General features: G+C 38.3%; 1 protein-coding gene across 9 annotated transcripts in view; it reads left to right on the top strand.

The window, feature by feature from the left end:
* HIPK2 (homeodomain interacting protein kinase 2) overlaps window positions 1-23,749 on the top strand; it is a 256,243-nt gene that overhangs the window by 72,593 nt on the left and 159,901 nt on the right. For all 9 annotated transcript variants that reach the window (XM_036759556.1, XM_036759557.1, XM_036759554.1 and 6 more), the window contains exon 2: window positions 14,687-15,770. In XM_036759556.1, coding sequence (XP_036615451.1) covers window positions 14,687-15,770 — 1,084 coding nt within the window. The remainder of the gene's footprint in view (window positions 1-14,686; window positions 15,771-23,749) is intronic.

The following is a 23,749-nucleotide window of genomic DNA, read 5'->3' on the forward strand; positions in this document are numbered from 1 at the left end:
GTAAGTTAAAATCACTTTTATACCTTTCTAAATGTATGTTATTCCCTCTTTAACCTAGTTCAGATGAAAATAAGGTTCTAACACTACCAGCCCTCCACCTTTTCCTGCCTCCACCGTAACAGTTCTTCCATTCACACCTTATTTGTGTGGGATAATTGCTCCATTTTACCTCTTCCTACCCAATTTTAATTATTAAGATCATCCCATCATAGTTAATTCAACCCCAAGCCTTCTTGTATGCTCTTTTAAAGTATGCTCTTTTAAACTACCCAAGTAATGATAGCATTCTTAAGAGTTACAGAACATTTTCCCATGTAAGAGGCAGAGATTTCAACCTTATTAAGGCCTTTTAATTGGTCTTTAATATTTACCTGCTTATGTTTTTCCTGAGTCTAGTAGGTCAAATTTTCCATTTAATCCTGACCTTTTCTTCATAAATACCTGAAAGTCCTTTAGTTTATTAAATGTCCATTTTTTTTCTATTCAGGATAACACACAGCTTTGTTGGGTAAGTTATTCTTGGTTGTAGGCCCAGCTTCTTTGCTCTTCAGAGTATATTGTTCCATGGCCTTTAGTCTTAATGTAGAAGCTGCTAACTCTTGTGTTATTCTGACTGTAGCTCCACATTATTTAAATTGTTTTTTTCCTAGTTGCTTGTAGTATTTTCTCCTTAACCTCCTTAACCTGAGAGCTTTGAAACTTAGCAGTGATGTTCCTGTGAGTTTTCATCTTGGGATCTCTTTCAGGTGTTAATTGGTGGATTTTTTCTATTTCTTTTTTACCCTCTTATTCTAAAACTTCGATGTAGTTTTCCTTAATAATCTCTTGAGGTATGGCATCTAGATTCTTTTTTTGATCACAATTTTCAGGTAGTCCAACAATTCTTATATTGTCTCTCTTAGCTCTGTCCTCCAGGTCAGTTTTTTTAATGAGATGTTTCACATTCTCTTCTTTAATTTTGTTGTATTATTTCTTGGTGTCTTATGAGAAATCATTAGCTTTTCTCTTGCCAAATTCTAATTTTTAAGGAGTTGTTTTCTTCTGTAACTTTTTGGATCTCTTTTTCCAGTTGGTTGACTTTCTTTTTATCATTTTCTTGATTTCATTGCATTACTTTTTTTTTCCTAATTTTCCCTCAAACGCTCTTATTTGATTTTAAAAGGCCTTTTTAAAGTTCTTCCAAAAACTTTTTGGGCTTGTGACCATTTTGCTTTTTTCTTTGAGATAAAAGTACCTGTTTTAACTTTGCTATTTTCTGAGTTTGAACCTGATCTTCTCTATCACCATGATAGTTATCTGTGGTTGGATTCTTTCTTTTTTGCTTACTCATCATCATAATCATCATCTTTTTTAGCAGCTTATTTCTTGTCTATTAATTTTGTATTAAAGTTGGGCTCTAGTCCCAAGATGTAGGGGATATTATCTCAGGCTTCAGGTTTTTTGTGCTGTTGTTTTCTGAGCTCTGTCTGGGGCCTGACTTCAGGTATTCACCTGAGCCACGACCAGGGCATCCTGCAATGCTGTCACTGCAGATGCTCTTGTTCTCTGCAGTCCCTCCTGCAGCTGCAAGTTTCAGCTTGCTCCCCTGCCCTGGAACCCAAACCAGGGACTCTGTGAGTGCCCACAGCCAATAAGGTCCCTGCCATCAGTGATGGCACTCACCAGCATGTGCTTACTCCTCACCCACAACCACAGGACTGCATCTAGTCAGCTCACCTAGGCCCAGCATTAAGAGCCAGCAGAGGGCCCTGCAGTCTTCTTCTGATCAGCTGTTGGACCCTCACATTGTCAGTGAAGGGAAAGTTCCTGAAGCTGAGGCTGCAGCTTATGCAGCTGCCCCCCCAGTGCTTGTTTTTTGTTGATTCAGCAGTATCTGCCCAGAGGTATTTTCACTTCAGTCAGGTCAAACCACCACCTCTAGAAGTCATCTTTCCCAAGATCCTCCCAAGTTGTCTTAGAAAGACAACTGCTTTATCCTGACTTTTAATTATTTCTGCCACTCAGTGTTCACTTTGAGTCATAATTTTATATTGTTTGTGAGGGAGTTTAGGAGAGCCAGGTAATTTTCTGCTTTATTTAGTCATCTTCCCAGAACCCTCTCCTTGTTATTACTCTAGGCGGGTGGAGGGAGGGGAAAGAAAAGGAGCTAACTATGGGAAATGGTAACATAAAGGAGATAAATGAATGGCTGCCTGGTCACAATGTTAAAAACAACTTATTATCCTAGATGCAAAATGTGTATTTAAGGTGAAATTTTCAGAGTTCAAGGAAGATGAAATAAAGTTATCTCCCAGTGAGAACATACTTTTTTCCTGCTTCTCCAAATCCTTGAGAGAAACAGAGGAATCATAGGCCTATTCCAGGCCAGGTTTGATGAACATTTTTGTTTTCATGTTCCTGGATGAAACTATCTCTGTCTACTCTCTCTTCTTTATCTACTTTGCTTCCTTCTCTTTCTGGACCTAAGCTTCCAGGATTGGTCTAATACCTTCCGTAGTACTTTCTAATTTCTCTCACCTGGAAAATACTTGTGTTCTTAGAACTCCAACTTCTGTCTCTGTAGATGACTACCATCATCATCCACCATGTCTGGCCTTAACCTCTCACCCAATCTCCAGCCTATTTCTCTCCATATGGTGCCTTCACTTGGTTAGAGGCATTAAATTTAGCTAAAACTAAACTTCTCAAAAATAGAGCTCATTTTCTTAAAGCAGTGTTTACCCTCCTATCACCATTGACAATGCCAGAATGTGATCTTGTAGTTATCTTTAATTCCTTTTTCTCTTTCCCTCCTGTCATCTAGTTATTTCATTAAGTTGTGCAGACATTTAAATATTAGATCATTCCCTTCTTCAACCGCATGTTTGAATCACTGCAGTAGTTACTACCTTGCTAATTGGTATCTATAGCCATAAAATCTCTGGCCTTTTCAATTAATATATTATAGGTCTATCACCACTTCTTTTTCCTATTGACTTTCATTCATATTTTCAAAATATTTCTGTCTTCATTTCTAAATGATTTTAAGTTGGTTTCTAGATGGTTCCTGACAGTAGCTTGAAGTTTCTCTACCAATTTCTCCTCTCCTATTTCATTACTCTAGTTGTCTACTAGATCTCTCCATTTACATGTATCGCCAAAACCTGAAACTTAAGATGTTGAAAACTAAAATCATCATTTTGTCCCCCAACTTTCACTGTCACTGTCAAAGTTACCATCTTATTCTTGCTGCTTCAGATCAACTAGCCTTGGACTAATATTCAATTCAGTTATTCCTCTTCAGTGTCCCCTCTTCAACCTCCTTATCAACTATCCCATGGCCCTCAGCAGAGACCATATCCTGGAGGAACTTTTGACCTGAAACCCTGCTTTTCTGATTGCTCACTACCCCTCTTGGAACACTATCCTCTCAAGCCACTTCATCTTCAGTCTTTTCTTCTCCCTTCTTTTTTTGGAACTATGAACCATGATCAAATTAACTGCCATTGTTCCTGGATGGTATACATCAATCTACTCCCCTTTGGTCTCACTCACCCACCATCCCTGTAATTTTGCAGACTAAAATGATCCTCCCTAACCACAGTTCCCCTTTGAACATTGTTTACTCCACTAAAATGTAAGCTACTTATGGAAAGGGACTGCTTTTGTTTTCTATTTGTATCCCCAGTACTTAGCACAGTGCTTAGCATATACTGGACATTTAATAAATGCTCAATTTATCCCATTTCTCTTCTTCCTTTATTTCCTTCATCTCACCTGTTGCTACATAATCTGTCTTCTTCCTTTCAAAAATATTATGTATATGACCCTTCTCAGTCCAATTCAATGAGAATTATTAAGCGCCTGTGTTGAGTGGTAATGCCTTCAGTACATCACTCCTGGGCTTCTAGAATAATCCCTTGTAAAGTCTCCTTTACTTTGTCAGCATGATGTGGTGAGAGGCTACAAGATAGTGTAAAAACCACTGGCTTTGGTGTCAGAGGTCTGTTCCTTGGTTTGAACACTGATGCTGTGATTTCCTCCCTATGTGACTTTGAGCAAGTTATTCTCACTGAGTCTTGGGGTCCTCCTCTGTCCTCTGATTAGATGGATCAAATGATTGATAAATTCCATTCACCTCTGAATTCTATTATCTTCTTTAATCCATGTTGTTCTACTAGAATAATTTTCTAGCACTGTTATGAAAATCCATTATTGTACTGTTATGGTCTATACTCATCTTCTTCTGTTATCATTGTGCCTGCCTCTGAAGGTCCCTCCTTTACTCCACTTCTAATTTGTTACCTCTAATCTATTGTAAACAGAAAAATCAGATATTTAAATGGTTTAAAAATTATATCAAAGTCAGTGAGGCTGAGTGTTAGGGCCCAGGAATTAAAATACATGACTTTAGTACAAGGGCTTTATTGTATTTGTTTTGGGTGTTCTAAATATTCATCTTCAGGTAAAAAAGGGCCTATGGCCATTAAGAGTTAAGGTTATCTTAAGGTTGACTTCTGGATTAGCCAAGTATTATTCTCTTTCAGTTATACACACACGCATGCACACGCACATGTCCAAATATAGGCTGGAGGGAGACCTAGGTGGCACAGCGAGTAGAGCACCAACCCTGGAGTCAGGGGCACCTGAGTTCAAATCCAGCCTTAGGCACTTTGACACACATACTACCCCAATTGCTTTCCCATCTCCCCTCCAAAAAACAAACAAAAAACCAAAACCAAAAAATAGGCTGAAGATTTGTTTTTCATTATGAACTTAATTTAAAATAATAGCCCAGGATCTTGGATTTTGATCTGGAAAGGATCTTATTACCAATTAAACTCACATTAAAATGGCCTTTATCATACCTATAACTGTGACAACTTACTCCTCATATCCTCCTTCGACTTTGTTTTCCATTGTCTGTCCAATTCCTACTGTATTAGTGTGATTTCCTTTTATGTGGTACCAGTCAATGTGTATACTCATCTTCTAGTTCTGCTCTTTTCATTTCACATTATTTTGTATATATTTTTCTATAACTCATCTGTCTATAATTTATTACATGCTTTATATGAAAAACACAAGATCATAGCTTTAGACCTGGAAGGGAACTCAGAAGTTGCCTGGTCTAACTCTCTTGTTTTATAAATGATACAGGGGCCTGAGGCTTAGAGAGGTTTACCTACTTGCCTAAACTAGTTAGTAGCAGAATCAGGTTTAAATACCAATCCCTGTGTCTCAAAATTCATTGCTCTTTCCATAGTGCCATAGTCTCTACTAAACATCCATACGGCCAATTAAATTTGCTTTGCAACTATTTACATTCAAATAAATTAATTCTTGCATTATTTTAGTCATAACCTCACCTGGTCTCTAATTCTTCTTAAGGTATATTCTTCCTTTATTCCCTTTTCCTTTTCCTTTCATGTCATTGTGTCTATATATGTGTTTTGTTCTTCTGATTCTGGTTTTGTTGTTGTTTGCTTTTTACTTCACAATATTTCATCATGATGCAGATTTCTTTATGCTCATAATTTGAGATCCCACTTGTAATATAGTACTTCACTATATTAAGGTACCACAATTTATTTAACCATTTTCCTACTGTTAGACATTTAAGTGGCTTCCACTTTTATACCCTTTACAAATAATGTTATACAAATCTATAAAGTTATTTTGCCCCTTCATTATGTTAACATTCTCAGGGTATGTTTGCAAAGATAGAATTGTAGAGTCAAAAGGTATGAGTATGTTGGTAACTTTTACCATGTCCTGCCTGGTTGTTCTAAAAAGGTTCTCTAGTTTGTAATTCCACCTTCAGTGGGTGAGTGTACTTATTTCTTCACAACCCCTCTAATGTTGAGTTTATCATGTCTAATTATGTTTGCCAATTTGGTAGGTATGAGGTGGTACCAGAGAGCCTTTCTAAATTACATCTGTTTGCTTATTCATGAGTTTAAACATTTATTCAAGTGTTTATTAAAAAGTCTGTTTTTTCCTATTTTGAAAATGTCTGTATCTCTTAACTTTTTATCCATTAGAGACTATAATTTGCTTTCTTATGTATTTTAGATGTCACCTTCAAAATACTTTCCCATGTTATTTTCCTTTTATTTTTGTTATATTGTCTTGTTGTACAGAAATTATTTTAATTTATCCAAGCACATCTATGTTTTCCCCTAATTTTTTTATTTTTATTCAACAGTCATCCCCTCTATACTGAGATAAATTGTATTTTTTTGTTGAAGCAGATCCAGCAGATCCTTACTTTTCTAACATTTCTTTATGTATTTAAAAATTATAATTCACATAGGAACTGCCTATTCAAGAGGCTACTATAGCAAAAATAGGACCCTTACCACCTGTGTAACCTTGGCAAGTCATTAAATCTGTTTCTCATTTGACTAGTCTGTAAAATGAGTAGTGACCACCAAGATTCCTTCCCACCCTAAATCTGTGATCTGTGATTTATGTGTCATATGTTATGCTTCAAGGCAGATATTTCCCCAGTAAATTTACCTCTCTTGGGTTCCCAAATATTCTTTGACAAGGAAAGTATGTAAGACAGATTTCAGGAAATTATAAGCTTAGCAGTCCAGTGTAGCATGGTGTTCAAGATCTGTTTCCATTTGACCATATGACAGGCTTTTGAGTGGTAATGTCACATGCCAATCAAAGGAAATATTTTAAGTATTTGATATGGTGATGGTTTATCTACTTCTTCCTCTCATGAACTTTGGTAATACTCCTTTCAAAACTCCCTACTCATATCTTTGACCATTTATCACTTGGAGAATGGATCTTTTCTTATAAATTTGAATCAGTTCCTTATATATTTTGGAAATGAGACCTTTATCAGAGAAATGTGCTGCAAAGTTTTTTTTTCACAGTTAACAGTTACCCTTCTCGTTTTAATCACCTTCAATGTACATACTTTTAAAAGCAATTTTATTTTTTCAATGAATGAAAATCCATTTTCTGTTTCTCCCAGCTCCCTTCCTCACATTGAAAAAGAAACCTTTGTTAATAAATATGCATAGTTTAGCCAAATGGATTCCCACACTGGCCATATCCAATCAGCATCCTGAATTCGTCATCTCTCTTTTATGAGGTGGATAACATTTTTCATCATGAGTCTTCCAGAATTGTATCACTGAGTTAAGAGTTTCCCACACCCTTTTTATAAAGAAGAGGGTGGTGAGAAAGGAACCTACTCAGCACCAGTGCTTGAGGTTTGATGCATGTATTGAATAAAAATGTTGAACAAAATATTATTGGTGACTTACATTGTCTCTATGCTACAGTCCAGAATACATATATTTTTAAAGGATCTCTTTACATAACAGCTTTAGTTGCATGCTTTTTAAAAAGTTAAAATGAAGATTAAAAGAAATGTTATGATATTATGTTTAATGATTAGTATAATGACTTTCATTATATACAAGTCAGAGTGGGCTGAGGTGCCTTTAGGCTTTTTCTGTGTCATCAAAATAATATCTTGTTTCTGAAAAGCTTGTCAGTTGAGATGTGGATCAAAATGTGGGGGAAGAAGGCAAAGCAGTTTAAATAAATTACTTGGATGGTCCTAAGTGTTAGGGTAGTTAGTTAATAGATCTATATATTCTGCAAAATAACTTTTACATGAAACCTAAGTTTCCCATATTAACAGGAAGGAGACAGTTAAATGGAGTGAAGTACCAGCTAACTGATAGAGAGATCCTCAATTGTGAAGAGAGAGAGTAACATACAGTTTTATGAAGATCCAAGAGGAAATGAATATAATTTTTTTTTTGTCCATCAAAGATCCCTAAATGAATACTGCAGCAAAGCTGAGTGACAAAACAGCAAATGATAGTAAAGACATTTTATCCTGAGGGAAACTCTAAACAAGGTCCAGGACTTTTTTATTCCTGAAGTAGCCTGAGGAAAAAAATAAGATTTGTCTTAAAAGAGAAGAACGAATACCAAATACCAAATTTACTATGAGTAATACTTTAATATAGTCAGAATTTAGTGCAAGAAGGCACTTGACTTGTACTTTGTATTGATTTCTTTAAATTTTACTCCAAATTATATATAAATGTAAATTAGAGAATAATCATTGTTTATGCTATTTTAATAGAAAGAGTAACCCAGATTATGTACTTTGATAGATATCTATGGAAAATATAGCTTGTTAATTCATTCAGCTAAACCCAAGGGCTTCATCTAGTGATAGCAACCTAAATTTTCAGTCTGTAAAGAAATCATTTTGTAAAACTGTTTAAAACCATTGTTTTCAAAAAAATATTTTAAATTATCAGAAAGAGAGGAAGAAGAGGTTGGCCCCTTCAACAGAACATCTAGAAAGCAGCAGCTTTGAAACTGCTATTGTAAGAAAGTAGGTATCAGGAAATGAAAAGTTTACATTTTCACAATTCAAAAAAAGTGTGATTTTATTGGTGTGAATCCATCCAGCAATGCTGACTGTACCTCCTTCATACTTAATTGACTGTGTCATCACTTGAGGGTCAGCCTTTTGGTGGTCAACTTTTCTAGAGGTAGCTATACCAATCTTCAGACGATGGACCCATCATGGGTGTCCACACTTAAAGCATCTCTCATTTGGTAGGATCTGCTAGAGAACCTAGGACCACCTTTATGTCTTGGGCAGGCATAGGAATAGGAACAGTGGTGGGAAATGCAGGGTTTAATTAAATCAGTTCTTTTATTGTGAATCAGCTATTCATTAGGAAGGAGGAAGGATCCTTGAGGAATAAGAAACTGAGAGACTATAGATAGCCTCCCATCCCTGTAACATAGTCACCCAGGTAACCAAATCTTGATTGGAAGGTGAGGTCATGGGGAGAAACAGCCTGCTTTGGTTCCATGTTCTTTGGGGTCTTTCAGTTCTGACTGTAAAAGGTACAGGAACTGAAAGGCGCAGTTAGTGGAGAAAACGTGTGCAGTGGGCTAAGTTGCTGGATAGGTAATTAGAGAGCATCATCTCAGTTAACACAGCAGGGAGAGAGCTGCTGGAAAGGTGTTTGATTCCGTATTCTGATAAGATGAGCAGCTTGCTGATGTCTGTGGGCAGGCTCAGGTAGCTAAAGACACACCACAGCTAGGACTCTTTGAGAGTTTTAAAGTGTTTCCAGAGAGGATAAAGAGGGAATTCAGCAGTAAGTTAACCCTTTATGGCTTGACTTTCTATTTATTAACAAAATTTAAGTTAGATACTCCTATACAGACAAGGAATTTCAACACAAGTGCCTTTTCACTGCATTATTAACAGTAATTATTGTCAGTGAGATCCATCAGCCCTGATAGGTTATTCTGCACTTACTTTGAAACATGCACTCACATTTTCAGATGGCATTTGGTTATTATATTTCTTTATTTTATGTGACTTGATTGTTATATATCCGTGTTATTTTATTACATAAAATCGTAAATTCTTTTTTGTTAGGAACAATTCTACATGATTCAGATACAACATTTGATGAAAAAGTCTATTTCATTTATGCATGGTGCATCTGAAAAAAGCAGTTCTTTGATTCATGCCAACTAAAACTTCATTCCTCGAATGTGGCCTAGGTTCAACTTTCTGAGAGGCACACAATTCACAGCTGATTCAGTACCCACCTCGGTTTCTTGTTGCTGATGGAGAATCCTCCTTTCTTCCTCGTTGTAGGTTAAATGACTGTAGCTGGTAGAATCTTACTTTGCTTTTCCTTCATATTATTGCAAGCATTTTTCCTTCTCAGTAAAATCTATATATTCTTATTTGAAATTTAGTAATGGAACTTTGCCTAAGAGTTTGAATAAATGCTAGACACATGAAAAAGGACTAAATACATTTATGATTATAAAAGTCAAGGACATTCCTCCCTCTCCCCCAAAAGGCTCTACAAATTAAATGTAATACTAAAAGGAAATTTTAAAATATTCATGCACATAATAATATTAAAAAGAAAAATACTTGAACATTTAGCATGGTAGTGTTTATTAGAAGGCTGATTTCTCCGTTGTCTTTAATGGCTGCCTTGATGTTGTGGTTTCCTCATACATAAGAGGAGTTTCTGCCATTTGATAGGATGGTTAGGAGTCAGCTGGCATTGGGGATTAGTGAATAGTGATTAACAGGGAGAAGGGAGTCAACAAAACCAAACTTGAAAATTGAGGCAGGTGTGATCAAGAGCAAATAGAGACCAATGGATAGCTGGTCTAAAAATCAAAAGTCAGAAGTCTATGAGGTAATGGATTAGAAGGTAAAGCCGGAAAACATGGCCTGAGGTTGGGAGCAATGAGGCCAAGGCAGGGAGTTGTTTTCAAAGAGTCAGGTCAAAGAAGGAACAAGTCAAAAAGAACTAGATGCAACGAGAGAGAGAGAGACAGTAGAGGGAAAAGGAGGGTGGTGAGAGAACGAGGGAAGCAGAGTGAAGGAATAAGAGGGAGGTTGGTTAATGAGAATGACGACAGGAGTCCCAGGAATATAGTTTGGAAATGGTGGCTCATGGAAGCCTCATTCTGGGCCAGATTCCCACTTTCACCATGTGAGTGTCCATTCTTTGAACATACATTCTTTGATGCTGTCCTACAGACCACTTCTCCTTTGTAATTTCCTCATTTATGTTACAGCATGTTCCTTTTTGCCATATACCTCTATTGCTGATCCTTAACTTCAGTTTTTTTGGAGACTGCAGTGTTTATAGCCATACAGTTTCACCAAAGGAAAATAAGTATTAAAAAGATAGTCTTTGTTTCAGGAGAAGTTTGGGAAGCATTTAAAAAAAAAACCTTGTAAGCTTTCTAAAAGCAGTCCAACTTGCTCTTGTCGTCTTATTCAATTCTGGGCCCAACTTACCCATTTGTAGTATTTTCCCCAGTTATATATACTGATGGATGAGCTCTGTAAGTTCTCCTTCCACATATTTCCATAGTCTGTATATTAGACATTCTTCATCCATTTTTTCCTGTGTGGATAATCAAGTGAATTATTTTGAATAATTATGGATCTCATTTAGGAGGCCCTATACTGTTGTAGGGCTTGATACAATCAGCCATATACCATACAGGAGTAGCTGAAAGGCTCTGCCATCTATATATGGGGAATCTCTCTTCAACTTGGACTCAGCCTTGGATCTTTTCCATAACAATAGTGAACATCTCCTGATTTTAAGCCTATCATTAGAGGAGCATCAAACAAGGTTATCTCTACTATATCTTTCAAGAAATATTTTGTAATTTTGACTAATTTCTGAGAGATACCTAGTGGAGGGGAAAGCTTTAATACAATGTTATACTCTACTGAATCAAAATTATTTGATTCAGTAGAGTATAACATTGTATTCAAATAATTTTTTTCCTAATAATGGACAGTAAGCATACTGGATTTTATTTTCTCTATATCTTTCATTCAATCATATGTTGATGTGGTCTAGAGTATTTCTTCAAAAACAAGTAAAACTAACAATATAGTGACAAAATCTGAAAGTGTGCAACATTCTAAATCTGTAGAACTTCTATTTTTTTAATAGCAAGCTGTTTTCTCTCCCTCCCACCTCCTACTGCACTGGGGGAAAGAAAGAGAAAAGAAAAAAGTCTCTTAGAACAAATAATATTGATGGTTATAATATAAATTGTTCTGGGCTTGTTTACTTTACTCTGTATCAGTTTTATATAATTCTTTCAGGACTCCTTTGAAATCATTATTTCTTGGAGCACAACAATATTCCATCACATTCATATACCATATTTTATTCAGCCATTCCCATTTAGTTATAAGCCCAGCAATAGTGGTATAGATGGGTCAAAACATGCACTGTTAGTAATTTTTATGAATAATTATAAATTACTTTCCAGAATGATTGTATCCATTCATAAGCCCACCAATGGTACATCAATACACCTGTTTTCTCATGGCCCTCCAACATTTGTCATTTTCTTTTTTTGTCTTCTTTGCCAATCTGGTGGGTATGAGGTGGAATCTCAGAATGACTTTAATTTGCATTTTTCAAGTAGTGATTTGGAACATTTTTTTCATATAGCTATTGGTAGCCTGAGTTTCTTCCCTTGAGAACTGAAATTCATAGTCCTCAACCACTTGTCAATAGGGGAATGGTTCTTATTCTCATAAATTTGAATTTGTTCTTGGGAAATGAGACCTTTATCAGAGAAACCTGCTGCAAAGATTTTTTTTACCCAGTTAATTATGACTCTCCTAATCTTAGCTTTTTTTTTTGCACAGGCAGCTAAGTGGTAAGTTGAATAGTGTTGAACCAAGAGTCAGGAAGAGCTCAGTTTGAATGTGGCCTCAGACTCGTACTAGATATTTAACCTTGGGCAAGTTACTTAACCTGTGTCTGCTGCAGTTTCCTCCTTTTCAAAATGGGAATAATACCTACCTCCCAGGATTGCTGTGAGAATAAAATGAGGTAATATCTGTTAAGTGCTTTGCAAACTCTAAAGCACTACATAAATGTTACCCATTATTACTGTTGTTATTAGATTTGCTTTTGCAAAAACTTTAGTTTAACATAGTCAGAATTCTCTATTTTACCTTCTGCAATCTTCTCTATCCCTTGCTTGGTCATGAACTTTTCTTCTATCGATAGATCAACTAGGTGATTTTCCCCATACTTCTCTAATTTATGATGCAACCTTTTTATGTTTAGGTCCTTGTACCTGTTTGGAGTTTATTCATGGTATACATTTTTTCCCATCCTGCCATCCAGTTGTCCCGTTGTTTTTTGTCAAATAATGAGTCCTTATCCAAGTAGATGGAGTGTTTGTATTTATGGGATATTTGGTATTAGATACATTTTCTCCCTTCTATTATATATCTACTCTGTTCCTGTGACTGAGATCTCTGTTTGTTTTAACTGGTACTTACAGTCTTAGTGAGTTATCTATAGTTCTGAAAGATTGTGTGATTCCTACAATCCACCTCTCAGATTCAGGACTTGAACTTGGGTCTTCCTGCCTTGGAGGCCAATTTTCTATCCATGACACCTCTTATTTGCCAAATCCAATGGACTTTTCTCAATCCTCATCCTTCTTTACTTCTCTGCAGTGTCTGGCACTGTTGGATCAGCTTTTCCTTGGCACTTTTCTTTTTTTCTAGGTTCTCTCCTGGTTTTCCCTCTACCTGTCTGACTATTCCTTCTTTGTCTCCTTAGCTGAATCTTCATTTACCTGCTAACAGTGGAGGTTCCCCAAGGCTCTGTCCTGGGCCTTCTTCTCTCCTCCCTCTATACTGTTTCACCTGGTGAGCTCATTAACCTCTCACCTGAACAATATCTCACATCTCCAGTTGCCTTTTAGAGATTCTAAGTTCAACATGTACAAAACTGAATTTTTGTTATTTTTTTACTTCCCAAACCTACCCCTCTTCCTAACCTCTCTGTCATTGTTGAGGGTACTACTATCCTCCCAGTCACCAAGGCTCACAAGCTGAGGGTTATCCTTGACTCCTTACTCTCCTATACAGCTGTCTTGTGACAATACCAATGTCATCACCTTACACCTGGGCTACTGCAATAGCCCAAGAGTTGGTCTCTCTGCCTCATGTCTCCTTTCGTTCCATTCCTTCTTCTATATAACTATCACATCGATCGACCACATCACCCCCTTATTCAAGAACTCTAGTGGCCAGATATAAAATCTTTGTTTGGCATCCAAAGACCTTCATAACCTGGCCTTTTCTAACCATTCCTATCTTCTTACACCTTACTTCCCTCTGCATGTTCTGTGATCCAGTGACACTGCCCTCCTTGCAAGACACTCCATCTACCAACTCTGGGCATTTTCACCAGCTGTTCTCCATGCCTGGAATGCTCTTCCTCCTCATCTCCGCCTCCAAATTACCCAGTCTTGTATCTGTCTCTGCTAGAGTAATCACATTCTATAAGAAACCTATCCTAAGTCTCCTAATTTTAATGCCTTCCCTTTGAAATTATTCCCAGTTTATCCTGAATATATTTTGTTTGTACACAGTTGTTTACATCTTGTCTTCATCTCCCCTGGTAGACTCTCACCCACTTGAGAACACAGGACTGTTTTTTTGTTTTTCTTTATATCCCTAGTGCTTAGCATAGTGCCTGACACACAGTAGACACTTCATAAAATACAGAATTCTCTAAAGTTCCACCCAAAAGGGAAAAAGTATACAATTAAAAAGTATTAATTTGTAGGTTACATGCCAACATGGCCTAATCAGAGCCATTTTTTTCTAAAAACAATTTAACCTGGTAGTTTTAACCCTGGATTCCTAATCTCACTTTGCAGTTGTGAGCCTGATTTACTCTATATTTGACTAGAGTCTAGTCAAACAGACCAACAAGGCTTTCACTTGTGACAAGTTGGAGATACACTCCATTAACACGTTAAAATGTATATTTTGTTGGCAAAGCCTTTGAGAACCTAAGGCTACCCTCATGACATGATGAGACGTTAGAATAAGACTTAGTGGAAGAAAATTGGATATAGCCTGGATCTATTCACTTTCTTCCATATCCATGTCCCAGCAGGCCTCTTTAGCACCCTTACAGTTTTTCAATTCTTTTGGTGATGGCAGGTGAAATGCTTAGAGCCATTAATTCCATCAGTGGGGAAAGATGTTCCATATGACTCGAACCATTAAAAGGGAAATGGTTCATCTAAACTTACTTGTAGTACAACAGATTTAAATAGCTGTTACACTTTCCTTCCATTTTTCATTTAGGTATGGCCTCACATGTGCAAGTTTTCTCCCCTCACACCCTTCAATCAAGTGCCTTTTGTAGCGTGAAGAAACTTAAAGTGGAACCAAGCTCCAACTGGGATATGACCGGGTACGGCACACACAGTAAAGTCTACAGCCAGAGCAAAAACGTACAGGCCTCCCAACCAGCCGCCACGACCGTCAGCACCTCCCTGCAGATCCCCAACCCCGGCCTACCTTACGAGCAGACCGTCATCTTTCCAGGCAGCGCCGGGCACATCGTAGTAACGTCTGCGAGCAGCACTTCTGTCTCTGGGCCAGCCCTCGGTGGACCACACAACCTGATGCGTCGAAGCACTGTGAGCCTTCTTGACACCTACCAAAAATGTGGCCTCAAGCGTAAGAGTGAGGAGATTGAAAACACAAGCAGCGTGCAGATCATCGAAGAACACCCACCCATGATTCAAAACAATGCAAGCGGGGCCACTGTAGCCACTGCCACCGCATCTACTGCCACCTCCAAAAACAGTGGCTCCAATAGCGAAGGTGATTATCAGCTGGTCCAGCATGAGGTTCTCTGCTCCATGACTAACACATATGAGGTCTTAGAGTTCCTTGGTCGAGGGACATTTGGACAAGTGGTCAAGTGCTGGAAACGTGGCACCAATGAAATTGTTGCTATTAAAATCTTGAAAAACCACCCATCTTATGCCCGGCAGGGTCAGATTGAAGTGAGCATCCTGGCCCGGTTGAGTACCGAGAGTGCAGATGACTACAACTTTGTCCGAGCTTATGAATGCTTCCAACATAAAAACCATACCTGCTTGGTCTTTGAAATGTTAGAACAGAACCTCTATGACTTCTTGAAGCAGAATAAGTTTAGTCCCTTGCCCCTCAAATACATCCGCCCTGTCCTCCAGCAGGTAGCCACAGCCCTGATGAAATTAAAGAGCTTGGGTCTCATCCATGCAGACCTCAAGCCAGAGAACATTATGCTGGTTGATCCATCCAGACAGCCATACAGGGTTAAGGTCATCGATTTTGGTTCAGCTAGCCATGTGTCAAAGGCTGTGTGTTCTACCTACCTTCAGTCCAGATATTACAGGTAAGAAAAAAACAAGCAGCCAAGGAATGATTGTTTATTGAGTACCTCCAATGATCGGGTCACAGTGCTGGACGCACTTAAAGTCAATCTATGATAAACGTCAAATAAGCATATAGACGCCAAGTGTTAGAGGAGGGAGAGATCTCTGTGGACTAGGGTGGTTACTGAAGGCTTTACAAAGGTTTGTCTTATGTTGGCTCCTCAGAGACAGGTAGGATTAGGAAAGCAGTGGAGAGGCAAAATCAGAAAGATGGGAGGTATTTTTAGGAGATAATGAATAGATGAGTTTGATGGTGGAAGGGAAAGTTTGGGTTGGTGAGTAATGGGAAGTAAGGGTGGAAAGACAGGGTAGGATCAGATTATGGAGTGTCGGGAACAGGTTAAGTAGTTTTGATTTTATGCCTCTTGGCATTGGAGAACCATTTATAGTTTTTGCAGAAGGGAATGACATAGTGAAAGGCGTACACTGGGGCAATAAATCTGGTAGTAATGTACAAAATGGATCAGATCAGGGAGGGCTAGAGTCAGGGATTCCAACTGGGTAGCTAATAATAATAGCTCGCATTTATATAGTACCTGCTGTGCACAAGGCCCAGTGTTAAGTGATTAACAAATACTATCTCATGTGATCCTCACAACCACCCTGAGAGCGAGGTGCTATTATTATCCCCATTTCATAGATGAGGAAACAGAGGCAAACAAAGGTCAAGTACCTTGCCCAGAGGATAATTAAGCCAGTTAGTGAGTGTTGTTCTGATAATCAAAGAGCGTAGGTAAAGAGAACCTGGACTACAAGTGGCGGCAGTAGGAATGGCTAAGAAGGAATGTGACAGGAAAAACAAATGGACTGCTTAGCTGTGGCAAGGAGAGGAAGACACCAACTAACTCATAAAGCTTTCATCCTAGACAACTGGGAGAATGGCCATACTTAGCAGAAACAAAATCAGGACAAGGAATATTAGTTCAGTCTTTTACATTTCAAACATCTAGTAGACATACTAGATACTTAGAGCTCAGGTCAGAGGATAATATGGAATTAAAACTTCTACATAATAAGAGCTGAAGATATAAACGTGAGTAAGTACTTTAGTGGAGAAAATAAAGAGAAAAACATTGAGAGAAACCTGTAAGAGAAAGAGAAGGAATAGTCAAAAAGGTAGAGAACTAGGATAATGTTATATCACAGGAAGACAAAGAAAGACTATTTCTAAAAAGATGGATGGCTAATTGTGAAAAAGTCAAGGAAAATGAGACTCACCAAGTTAAAAAACACTGGATATGCTGATTACCATGTCATTGGTGACTTTGGAAGTACAATTGCAGTAGAATAGCAGGGATGGAAACCAGGTTTCAGAGAGGGTGTGGAAAGGAAATGAAAAGCAGCAGGTATAGATCACTCCATCAAGAAGTTTGGGAACAAAAGGAATCAGAAAAAAGACAGTGGCTAGGAAGGGGTGATATGGATGGTGTATGTGTGTTTTAAATAGACTAGATCTGGACACATTTAAAGGAAGCTGAAAAGGTGTCCATGGAGAGGGAAATATTGAAGATGCTAGAAGGAAGATAAGTAAGGGAGCAAAATCCTGAATGGAATGGGAAAGAAGAGAACAAAATGTAGATAAAGAATTTAGCTTTAGAAAAGAGGGGAAGAGACCTCTTCCTCAGATGAGAGAAACTGAAGAACAATGGACCCTGGCTAACATTTTCAGGCAAAAGGAATGTAGATGAGGAGGCTGACGCCAACTCAGCTTACAGAGGGAACAGCTACTGAGACCTAAAGGAACTGGCAAGCCGGCCCTTGAGGACATACTTGATATTATTAGTAAAATGGTTACTTAAACCAAGTATGATAGAGATGCTTTTGTTTTTAAGAGTAGAAACAGACCTTACTTCCAGTATTTTTAAGTAGATAGCAAGATAAATAGAGGGAGATCATATCAGACCAACTTAATCTCAGTAAGGAGATAGCATCCTCTGAGATTAGCCTGGGAAATGGAAGAGAGTGGAAAAGGTATAACCAAACCACCTTGAAAGCCCAGGTAATATTAAATATTTGTAATGGATTATATTAATATAGTGCATGAAATTCTCCAGCAGAACTGAAGTCCTCAGAATAGGAACAGTTTAAGTATATCCTTAATTGAGGTGTGGGCACAGTGGAAGGGCTAGGTTGTGAGGGAATCTAGAGTTTTATTAAGCACCAGAATTAAAGGGATTGACCATGGAGCCCAAGATGAACAGGAGCTTTAACTTATTTAACTTGGGCACAGTTGGGGAATTGGGGAATAGTCTTAGGAAGTAACTAGAGGTCCTAACAATGTAAAGACTATATTTTTTGGTGTAAAAATGGGAAAGCTGACAGGGAAGGAGAATGGCACTAATTGGGAAATAAAATAGAGAAGATGTGGACTGGGGCTAAAATCATTGAGAACAACAGTGTGTTTGGTCAATAGCCCCAAGAGTGTGGCTGGTCAGTCAATTGATAAACATTTTTGAGCACCTAATATCAGCCACTGTGGGAGCAGGGAGATAGAAGGAAAGGCAAAAGACAGTCCCTCCTCTCAACCAACTCACAGTCAAAAGGGGAACAATATACAAATAGTCATGTACAAATAAATACAAATAATGAAAAATAATCAGCAGAGGGAAGGTACTAGCAAGAAGCGGGATCAGGAAGGGCTTCCTGTTGAGGTGGGATTTAGCTGGAACTTGAAGGGAGCCAGGGAAGCCCAGAGATGGAGAGGAAAGCATTGCAGGCAGGGGGGACAGACAGGGAAAATGCCCCGAGTCAGGAGATGCGAGTATCAGTGTGAGGCACAACAGTGAGGCCAGTGGACTGGATCTCAGTGTGTGGAGGGTAGGAGGTGTAAGGGTAGAAGGAACCAGGTTATGAAAGGCTTTGAATGCCAACAGAATTTTATATTTGATACTGGAGGTGATAGGAAGCCACTAGAACACATGCTTAGACCTACACTTTGGGAAGCTTACTTGGATAGCCGAGTGGAAATGAACTGGAGTGCACAGGGAGACCAACCAGCAGCCTAGTTTGATAGCCTAAGTGTGAGATGATGAGGTCCTGCACCAGAGGGTACCAGTGTCAGAAAAGTGAAAGGGAATACGGAAGAGATGTTACAGAGGTAAAATCAACCAACTATGGCAATATATTGGCTAAGGGGGGGGTGGTGAGAGTGGGAAGTTGAGGATGACTGTTAGAGTCTAAATCTAGGTGACTGGTAGAGGATGGTGGTACCCTCAAAAGTAATAGAGTAATTAGGAAAAGGGAAGGTTTGACAAGAAAGATAGTGAGTTCAGTTTTGGACATGTTGAGGTGAAGATGTCTATTGAACATCCAGTTCAAAGATGTCCAGTAGGCAGTTGGAGTTTCTGTATTTCAGAATGTATTTCAGATGAACAGGAGTAGAATGATGCCATGGTCTGGCAGGGACATGAGGGCCTAGAAAGAGGCCAGTTCCCCTTTGCACATTGGTTTGGAGGTACTGAGAAACTAAAGAGGCTAAAATGGGAAGAGGGCAATGAAGAAATGTAGTTGTTTTTACACAGGAAGCCAGGTTTCCATTAACAGGAAAATGAGAGAGGAAACAAGTGACAAAAACATGGAAAGATAAAAGAGGAATTTGCTTGCAGTAGAAAGGGGCCTCCATAAGACTCAGCGAAAGGAGCTAGAGAAGAGACAGACCAGAGCAGGGGTGATGCTACAATACATTGGATTAGAGTCTGGAAAGAGATAACATTGTGACAGGATGGGTGCTGGGAGGAGTAGGAAGGGAGAGGACAGGATGACTTAGGATAGCCAGGAAATAGTCACTACAGTACAAATATATGGCTTCCATTTTGAAGGTGGCTGAGACTTGTTTGAAAATAAGATGTATTATGTATTATCAGTGGGTTAACACCTTTAAGAGGGTGAAAGCCTGAGGCTCACTTTCACTGCAAGTATGTTATTAATGTTACTGTTTATATTTAGATTGTAAATTCAGCACTCAAAAAGCTATTAGTTCCTCTTGATTGTTTTGCTTGTAATCAAGGTACACTGCCAGAAGGTGAACAGTAATGCCTTGGTTATGACCATTTTTGTTCATACAGTCAAGCTTCAGTCACATAGGTATTATTAATTTAAAAAGAAATGAATGATTTTTTTGATTCAGTTATCCTTTAAAAAATCATTTCCTTTAAAACAGTTGCAGCATAATGAAAGAACACCATGTTTAAAGGATGATACACATTTAAAAAGAAATTTTAAGACATGAGCACCTAAATGTAATTTGGTGCCTCAAATCTATTTGCTCACAGCTTTGTACCACATTTTCATCAGGAATTAAAGTCCAAGTCTCCATAGTTTCTTTCATTGCTGTAATTATAAGTTTCAGAGCCTTCCTCTTATATAAGCAGAAGGGTCGTGTTGGGAGGTGAGCAGAGATAGGATGCTGAGGAGCCAGCCTGACTCTCTCCTTGACTAAAGGAAGAAGTAAGACATGGGAGGGGTTTGAGGAATAGGGAGAAAGACAAATTCATTTTTTTTCTTTGATATACTCTTTTATAAGACTTTCCAGTTTTTCTCTATGCCAGTGATCTCCAAACTTTTTTGATCATGTACCTGATTAGTAAAAAAAAAAAAAAAAAAAACTTTTTGTCTTCATCCCCAGTATACATTTACTTATTTCTAAAATATTTAGTACCATTTTACTAGAAATTGTATACATTATAAAGCTTACACAAAAAATTAAAAAGGTAAGGCAAATGAGGTAATATTTGATCCTGGAGTCAATAGGGAGCCACTGGAGTTTACTGAGTAGGGAAGGGCTATGGTTGACATATGATTCAGAAAAGTCCCTTTAGCAGCTATGTGGAAAATGGATTGAAATGGTGAGAGGCTTAAAATAGGAAGATCAAATAGGAAACTATTACGGTAATCCAGATAAGAAGCAGCCCTGTATTCTCATCTAGTGATTGATGGAATACCCTCCTTTTTGGGGTCAAACTAGAGTCCCCATTTTGGAGACTTCTATGCTACAAAAAACAAAGAAAAAATATTACACTCAATCAAACATCTATTGGTTTTGTGCACTGGTGATACAAATATGAAAAATAATTCTCTACTCTTAAAGAATGTAAAAAACTATTCCATTCCAAATTAAATGGTAGCTAAGTATTCAAACTAAAGCTTGTCATGGTCTGGGTTGGAAGCTGCATACCTCTGTACCCATTCCTCTAGTAAATGGATTATAGTTTTACATCAACAGTATGAAACCCTACAAAACAGACTCTTAGAGATGAAAATAAACATTCTTATCTGCCCCATGAAACGTATTCTTCATGAATCATCATGAAGTGGCCTAAAAAAATTTTTTTGGTGTCCTAAAAGCACCATCCATGGATTAGCCACTGGGATGGCAGCAGTACATGTGATGGCCTGGTTTCTAGACTTTTATAAAGTAGGGGGTGGTTTTGGAGTTTTACCTCCTTTCTTACTTGATCTCACTTGGGACTTGCTAGTATTTCAAATGATGTGGACAGACAAGGTGTTATCTGATGTTCCATTACCTAATTATACTTTTAGATATTTGATTGAGGGAACAAAGAAGGAGGGGGAAAAAAGGATAAGAGTTGGGAGGAGGGAGTCTGATGCATGCTGTGGGATGACCTTGCAGGTTTTACATACTGCAGTGGGGGCTGCTCATCACTTTGGGTTAGATTCTCGGAGACCTCGTTTTCTGTGTATTCCCAGAGACAAGAGACTCTTACAAAGTACTTGTCATTTTCCAATAAGTCATCATTCCTTGAGAGCTTGGGTTAGGCCTCACAACTTAGGAATGCAAAGGTAGCAGAGACAAAGAAGCTAATTTGAATTTTTAACCAAAAGGCCATTATCATAATATGGTGCAATAAAATATGTATTCTTGTATGTATGTATACACATGTATGTATAGCACTTTTTAATAGAGGAATTTCCTTCTATTTGAATCATCTCATACAAAAGTCATACAGGATTTGTTTATGCAGTTACTTCCAGAGAGACCTTTACCTATTTTAGCAGCTTTAGGAAGAATAGCTTCAGCCAAACAGAGGAGTTATGGGTTCTTGTTCAATACTTCATATTGAGGTATCTTGCATCTGTGCATAATGCCCCTGCAGACGTAAGGCAAGAAGCCAGAGAAGGCACTCATTATACCCTACCAGTGCAAGATCCTCTTCATAACATCCCCAACAAGTGACCAGCCTCTGATTGAATATTTCCATTGATAGGGGAAAATAATTACCCCAAATAGCAGCTGATTCAGTTTTTGGAATGTGTTAATTCTTAGAATGTTCCTCCCTTATATCAGGCTGAAATCTGGCTCATTATACCCTCTGAAATGTTGCACGCTAAGCCACACAGAATAAATCTGATCCTTCTTCAGTTTGAAGACAGCTATCATGCCCATCCTACCCTAGAGTCATAGAATCACTGAATTTATGAGTTGGACCAAGCTTCCGAGGCCATTTATTCCAATCCAGCCCTTTTATAGAATACCCAATACGAATTCATTCGAAGACCTCCAAAGAGTTTGATGGCTCTGTTAGCGAGTTTTTCCTTATATCAGGCCTATTGCCTTTTACTTACTGTTCCTGTATTTGCCCTCCAGGAACGAGCAGAACTAGACTATTTGCTGTAATTTGTCCATAACGTTTTCTCTCCCACATCTGTGCTTTCAGCACAGGCAGTCTCCCAAGCAGGCCAGCTCTTGGAACTTTAGGTTCCTTTCAAGGCTGTGAAGTAAAATTTAACTCAGGCTCCTACCTGTTACTGTTTCCAATGCCTGACTCTTCATTTGGATCTAAGAACAGTTCCTGGTTTGTTTGTTTTTAGATTAAGTGCCATTTTCCCAGTTTAGACCTTCCTGCCTCCTTCTTGCCCCAAGTGAGGGGGCTGGGAGGCAGGATAGAGACAGGATTCCATAATCATTGGTGGTGACTCTAGCTTGGGAGGGGGCATAGCAAGTACGGTGACAAAAGCATTTTAGATGGCCTCTATTGATCTAATTTTGTGAAATGAGGACCAGTGTCAAAGGCCCTTCTGAAAATCTCTTCAGCACCTACTTCAATCCCAAAAGTTACACTAAGCTTGAGGCAATAACGATGGCAAGTGATAAACATGTGACTCTATAGTTTGTGCCAGCCAGTATTACCAATACCTCCCAGGATGCTGACTGCAACAGGTGGAGTTCCCAGCAATGGTTTAAACCAGGGCTGACCAACCTTCGGTTATCTTAGGGCCACATTAAAATAAAAATATATTGAGGGCCGCACCCAGAACAAAAAATACAGTACACTAATAGAAAGTGGGGGGAACGCGCATCACCAATACACAAGCGAAGCGTGAAGTGCGAAGGCAACACAACTGTATAAAGGTAGTGCACACTGACTAGTCTGCATCGTACAGACAGACTGCATCCCACAGATCGACTGAAAATTCCATGTGATATGTTCCATCTCTAATACTGCTTAAAAACACCAAAGAAATTAACATCAACGAGATTATTTATTAGTGATGGAATTTAAAAATCTAATTGCATTCCATGCAAATTATTACTTTATTTTTCACTTGTGAAAATTAAAACTCACAGGTGGGCCACATAAAATCGCACTCCCACAGGCCGTATTTTGGACAGCCCTGATTTAAACTAAGGACTAGGCTCTCTTGTTTGATGATAAGCACTTGTCATGGCAGGCATGTATCCTACAATTGTATCTAACTTGGAGAAGCATGAAACCACAAAATTGTTACATTAGAAACTCAACCCAAGCCACAGATACCATAGCCTTTATTCCTAAGGAAAAATACATAGTTTTAGCTAAAGCAGGAAAGGCTCAGTCTGTTCCCCTTCTCACAATATTGAATTGTATATAGTATTCTGTAATCTTCCTCTTTCTTTGAGAGGTCTTTACTCTAGACAGAATTTAAATCTGGTACAAGAGAT

The sequence above is a fragment of the Trichosurus vulpecula genome, chromosome 5, assembly GCF_011100635.1.
Source record: "Trichosurus vulpecula isolate mTriVul1 chromosome 5, mTriVul1.pri, whole genome shotgun sequence".
NCBI lineage: Eukaryota > Metazoa > Chordata > Mammalia > Diprotodontia > Phalangeridae > Trichosurus > Trichosurus vulpecula.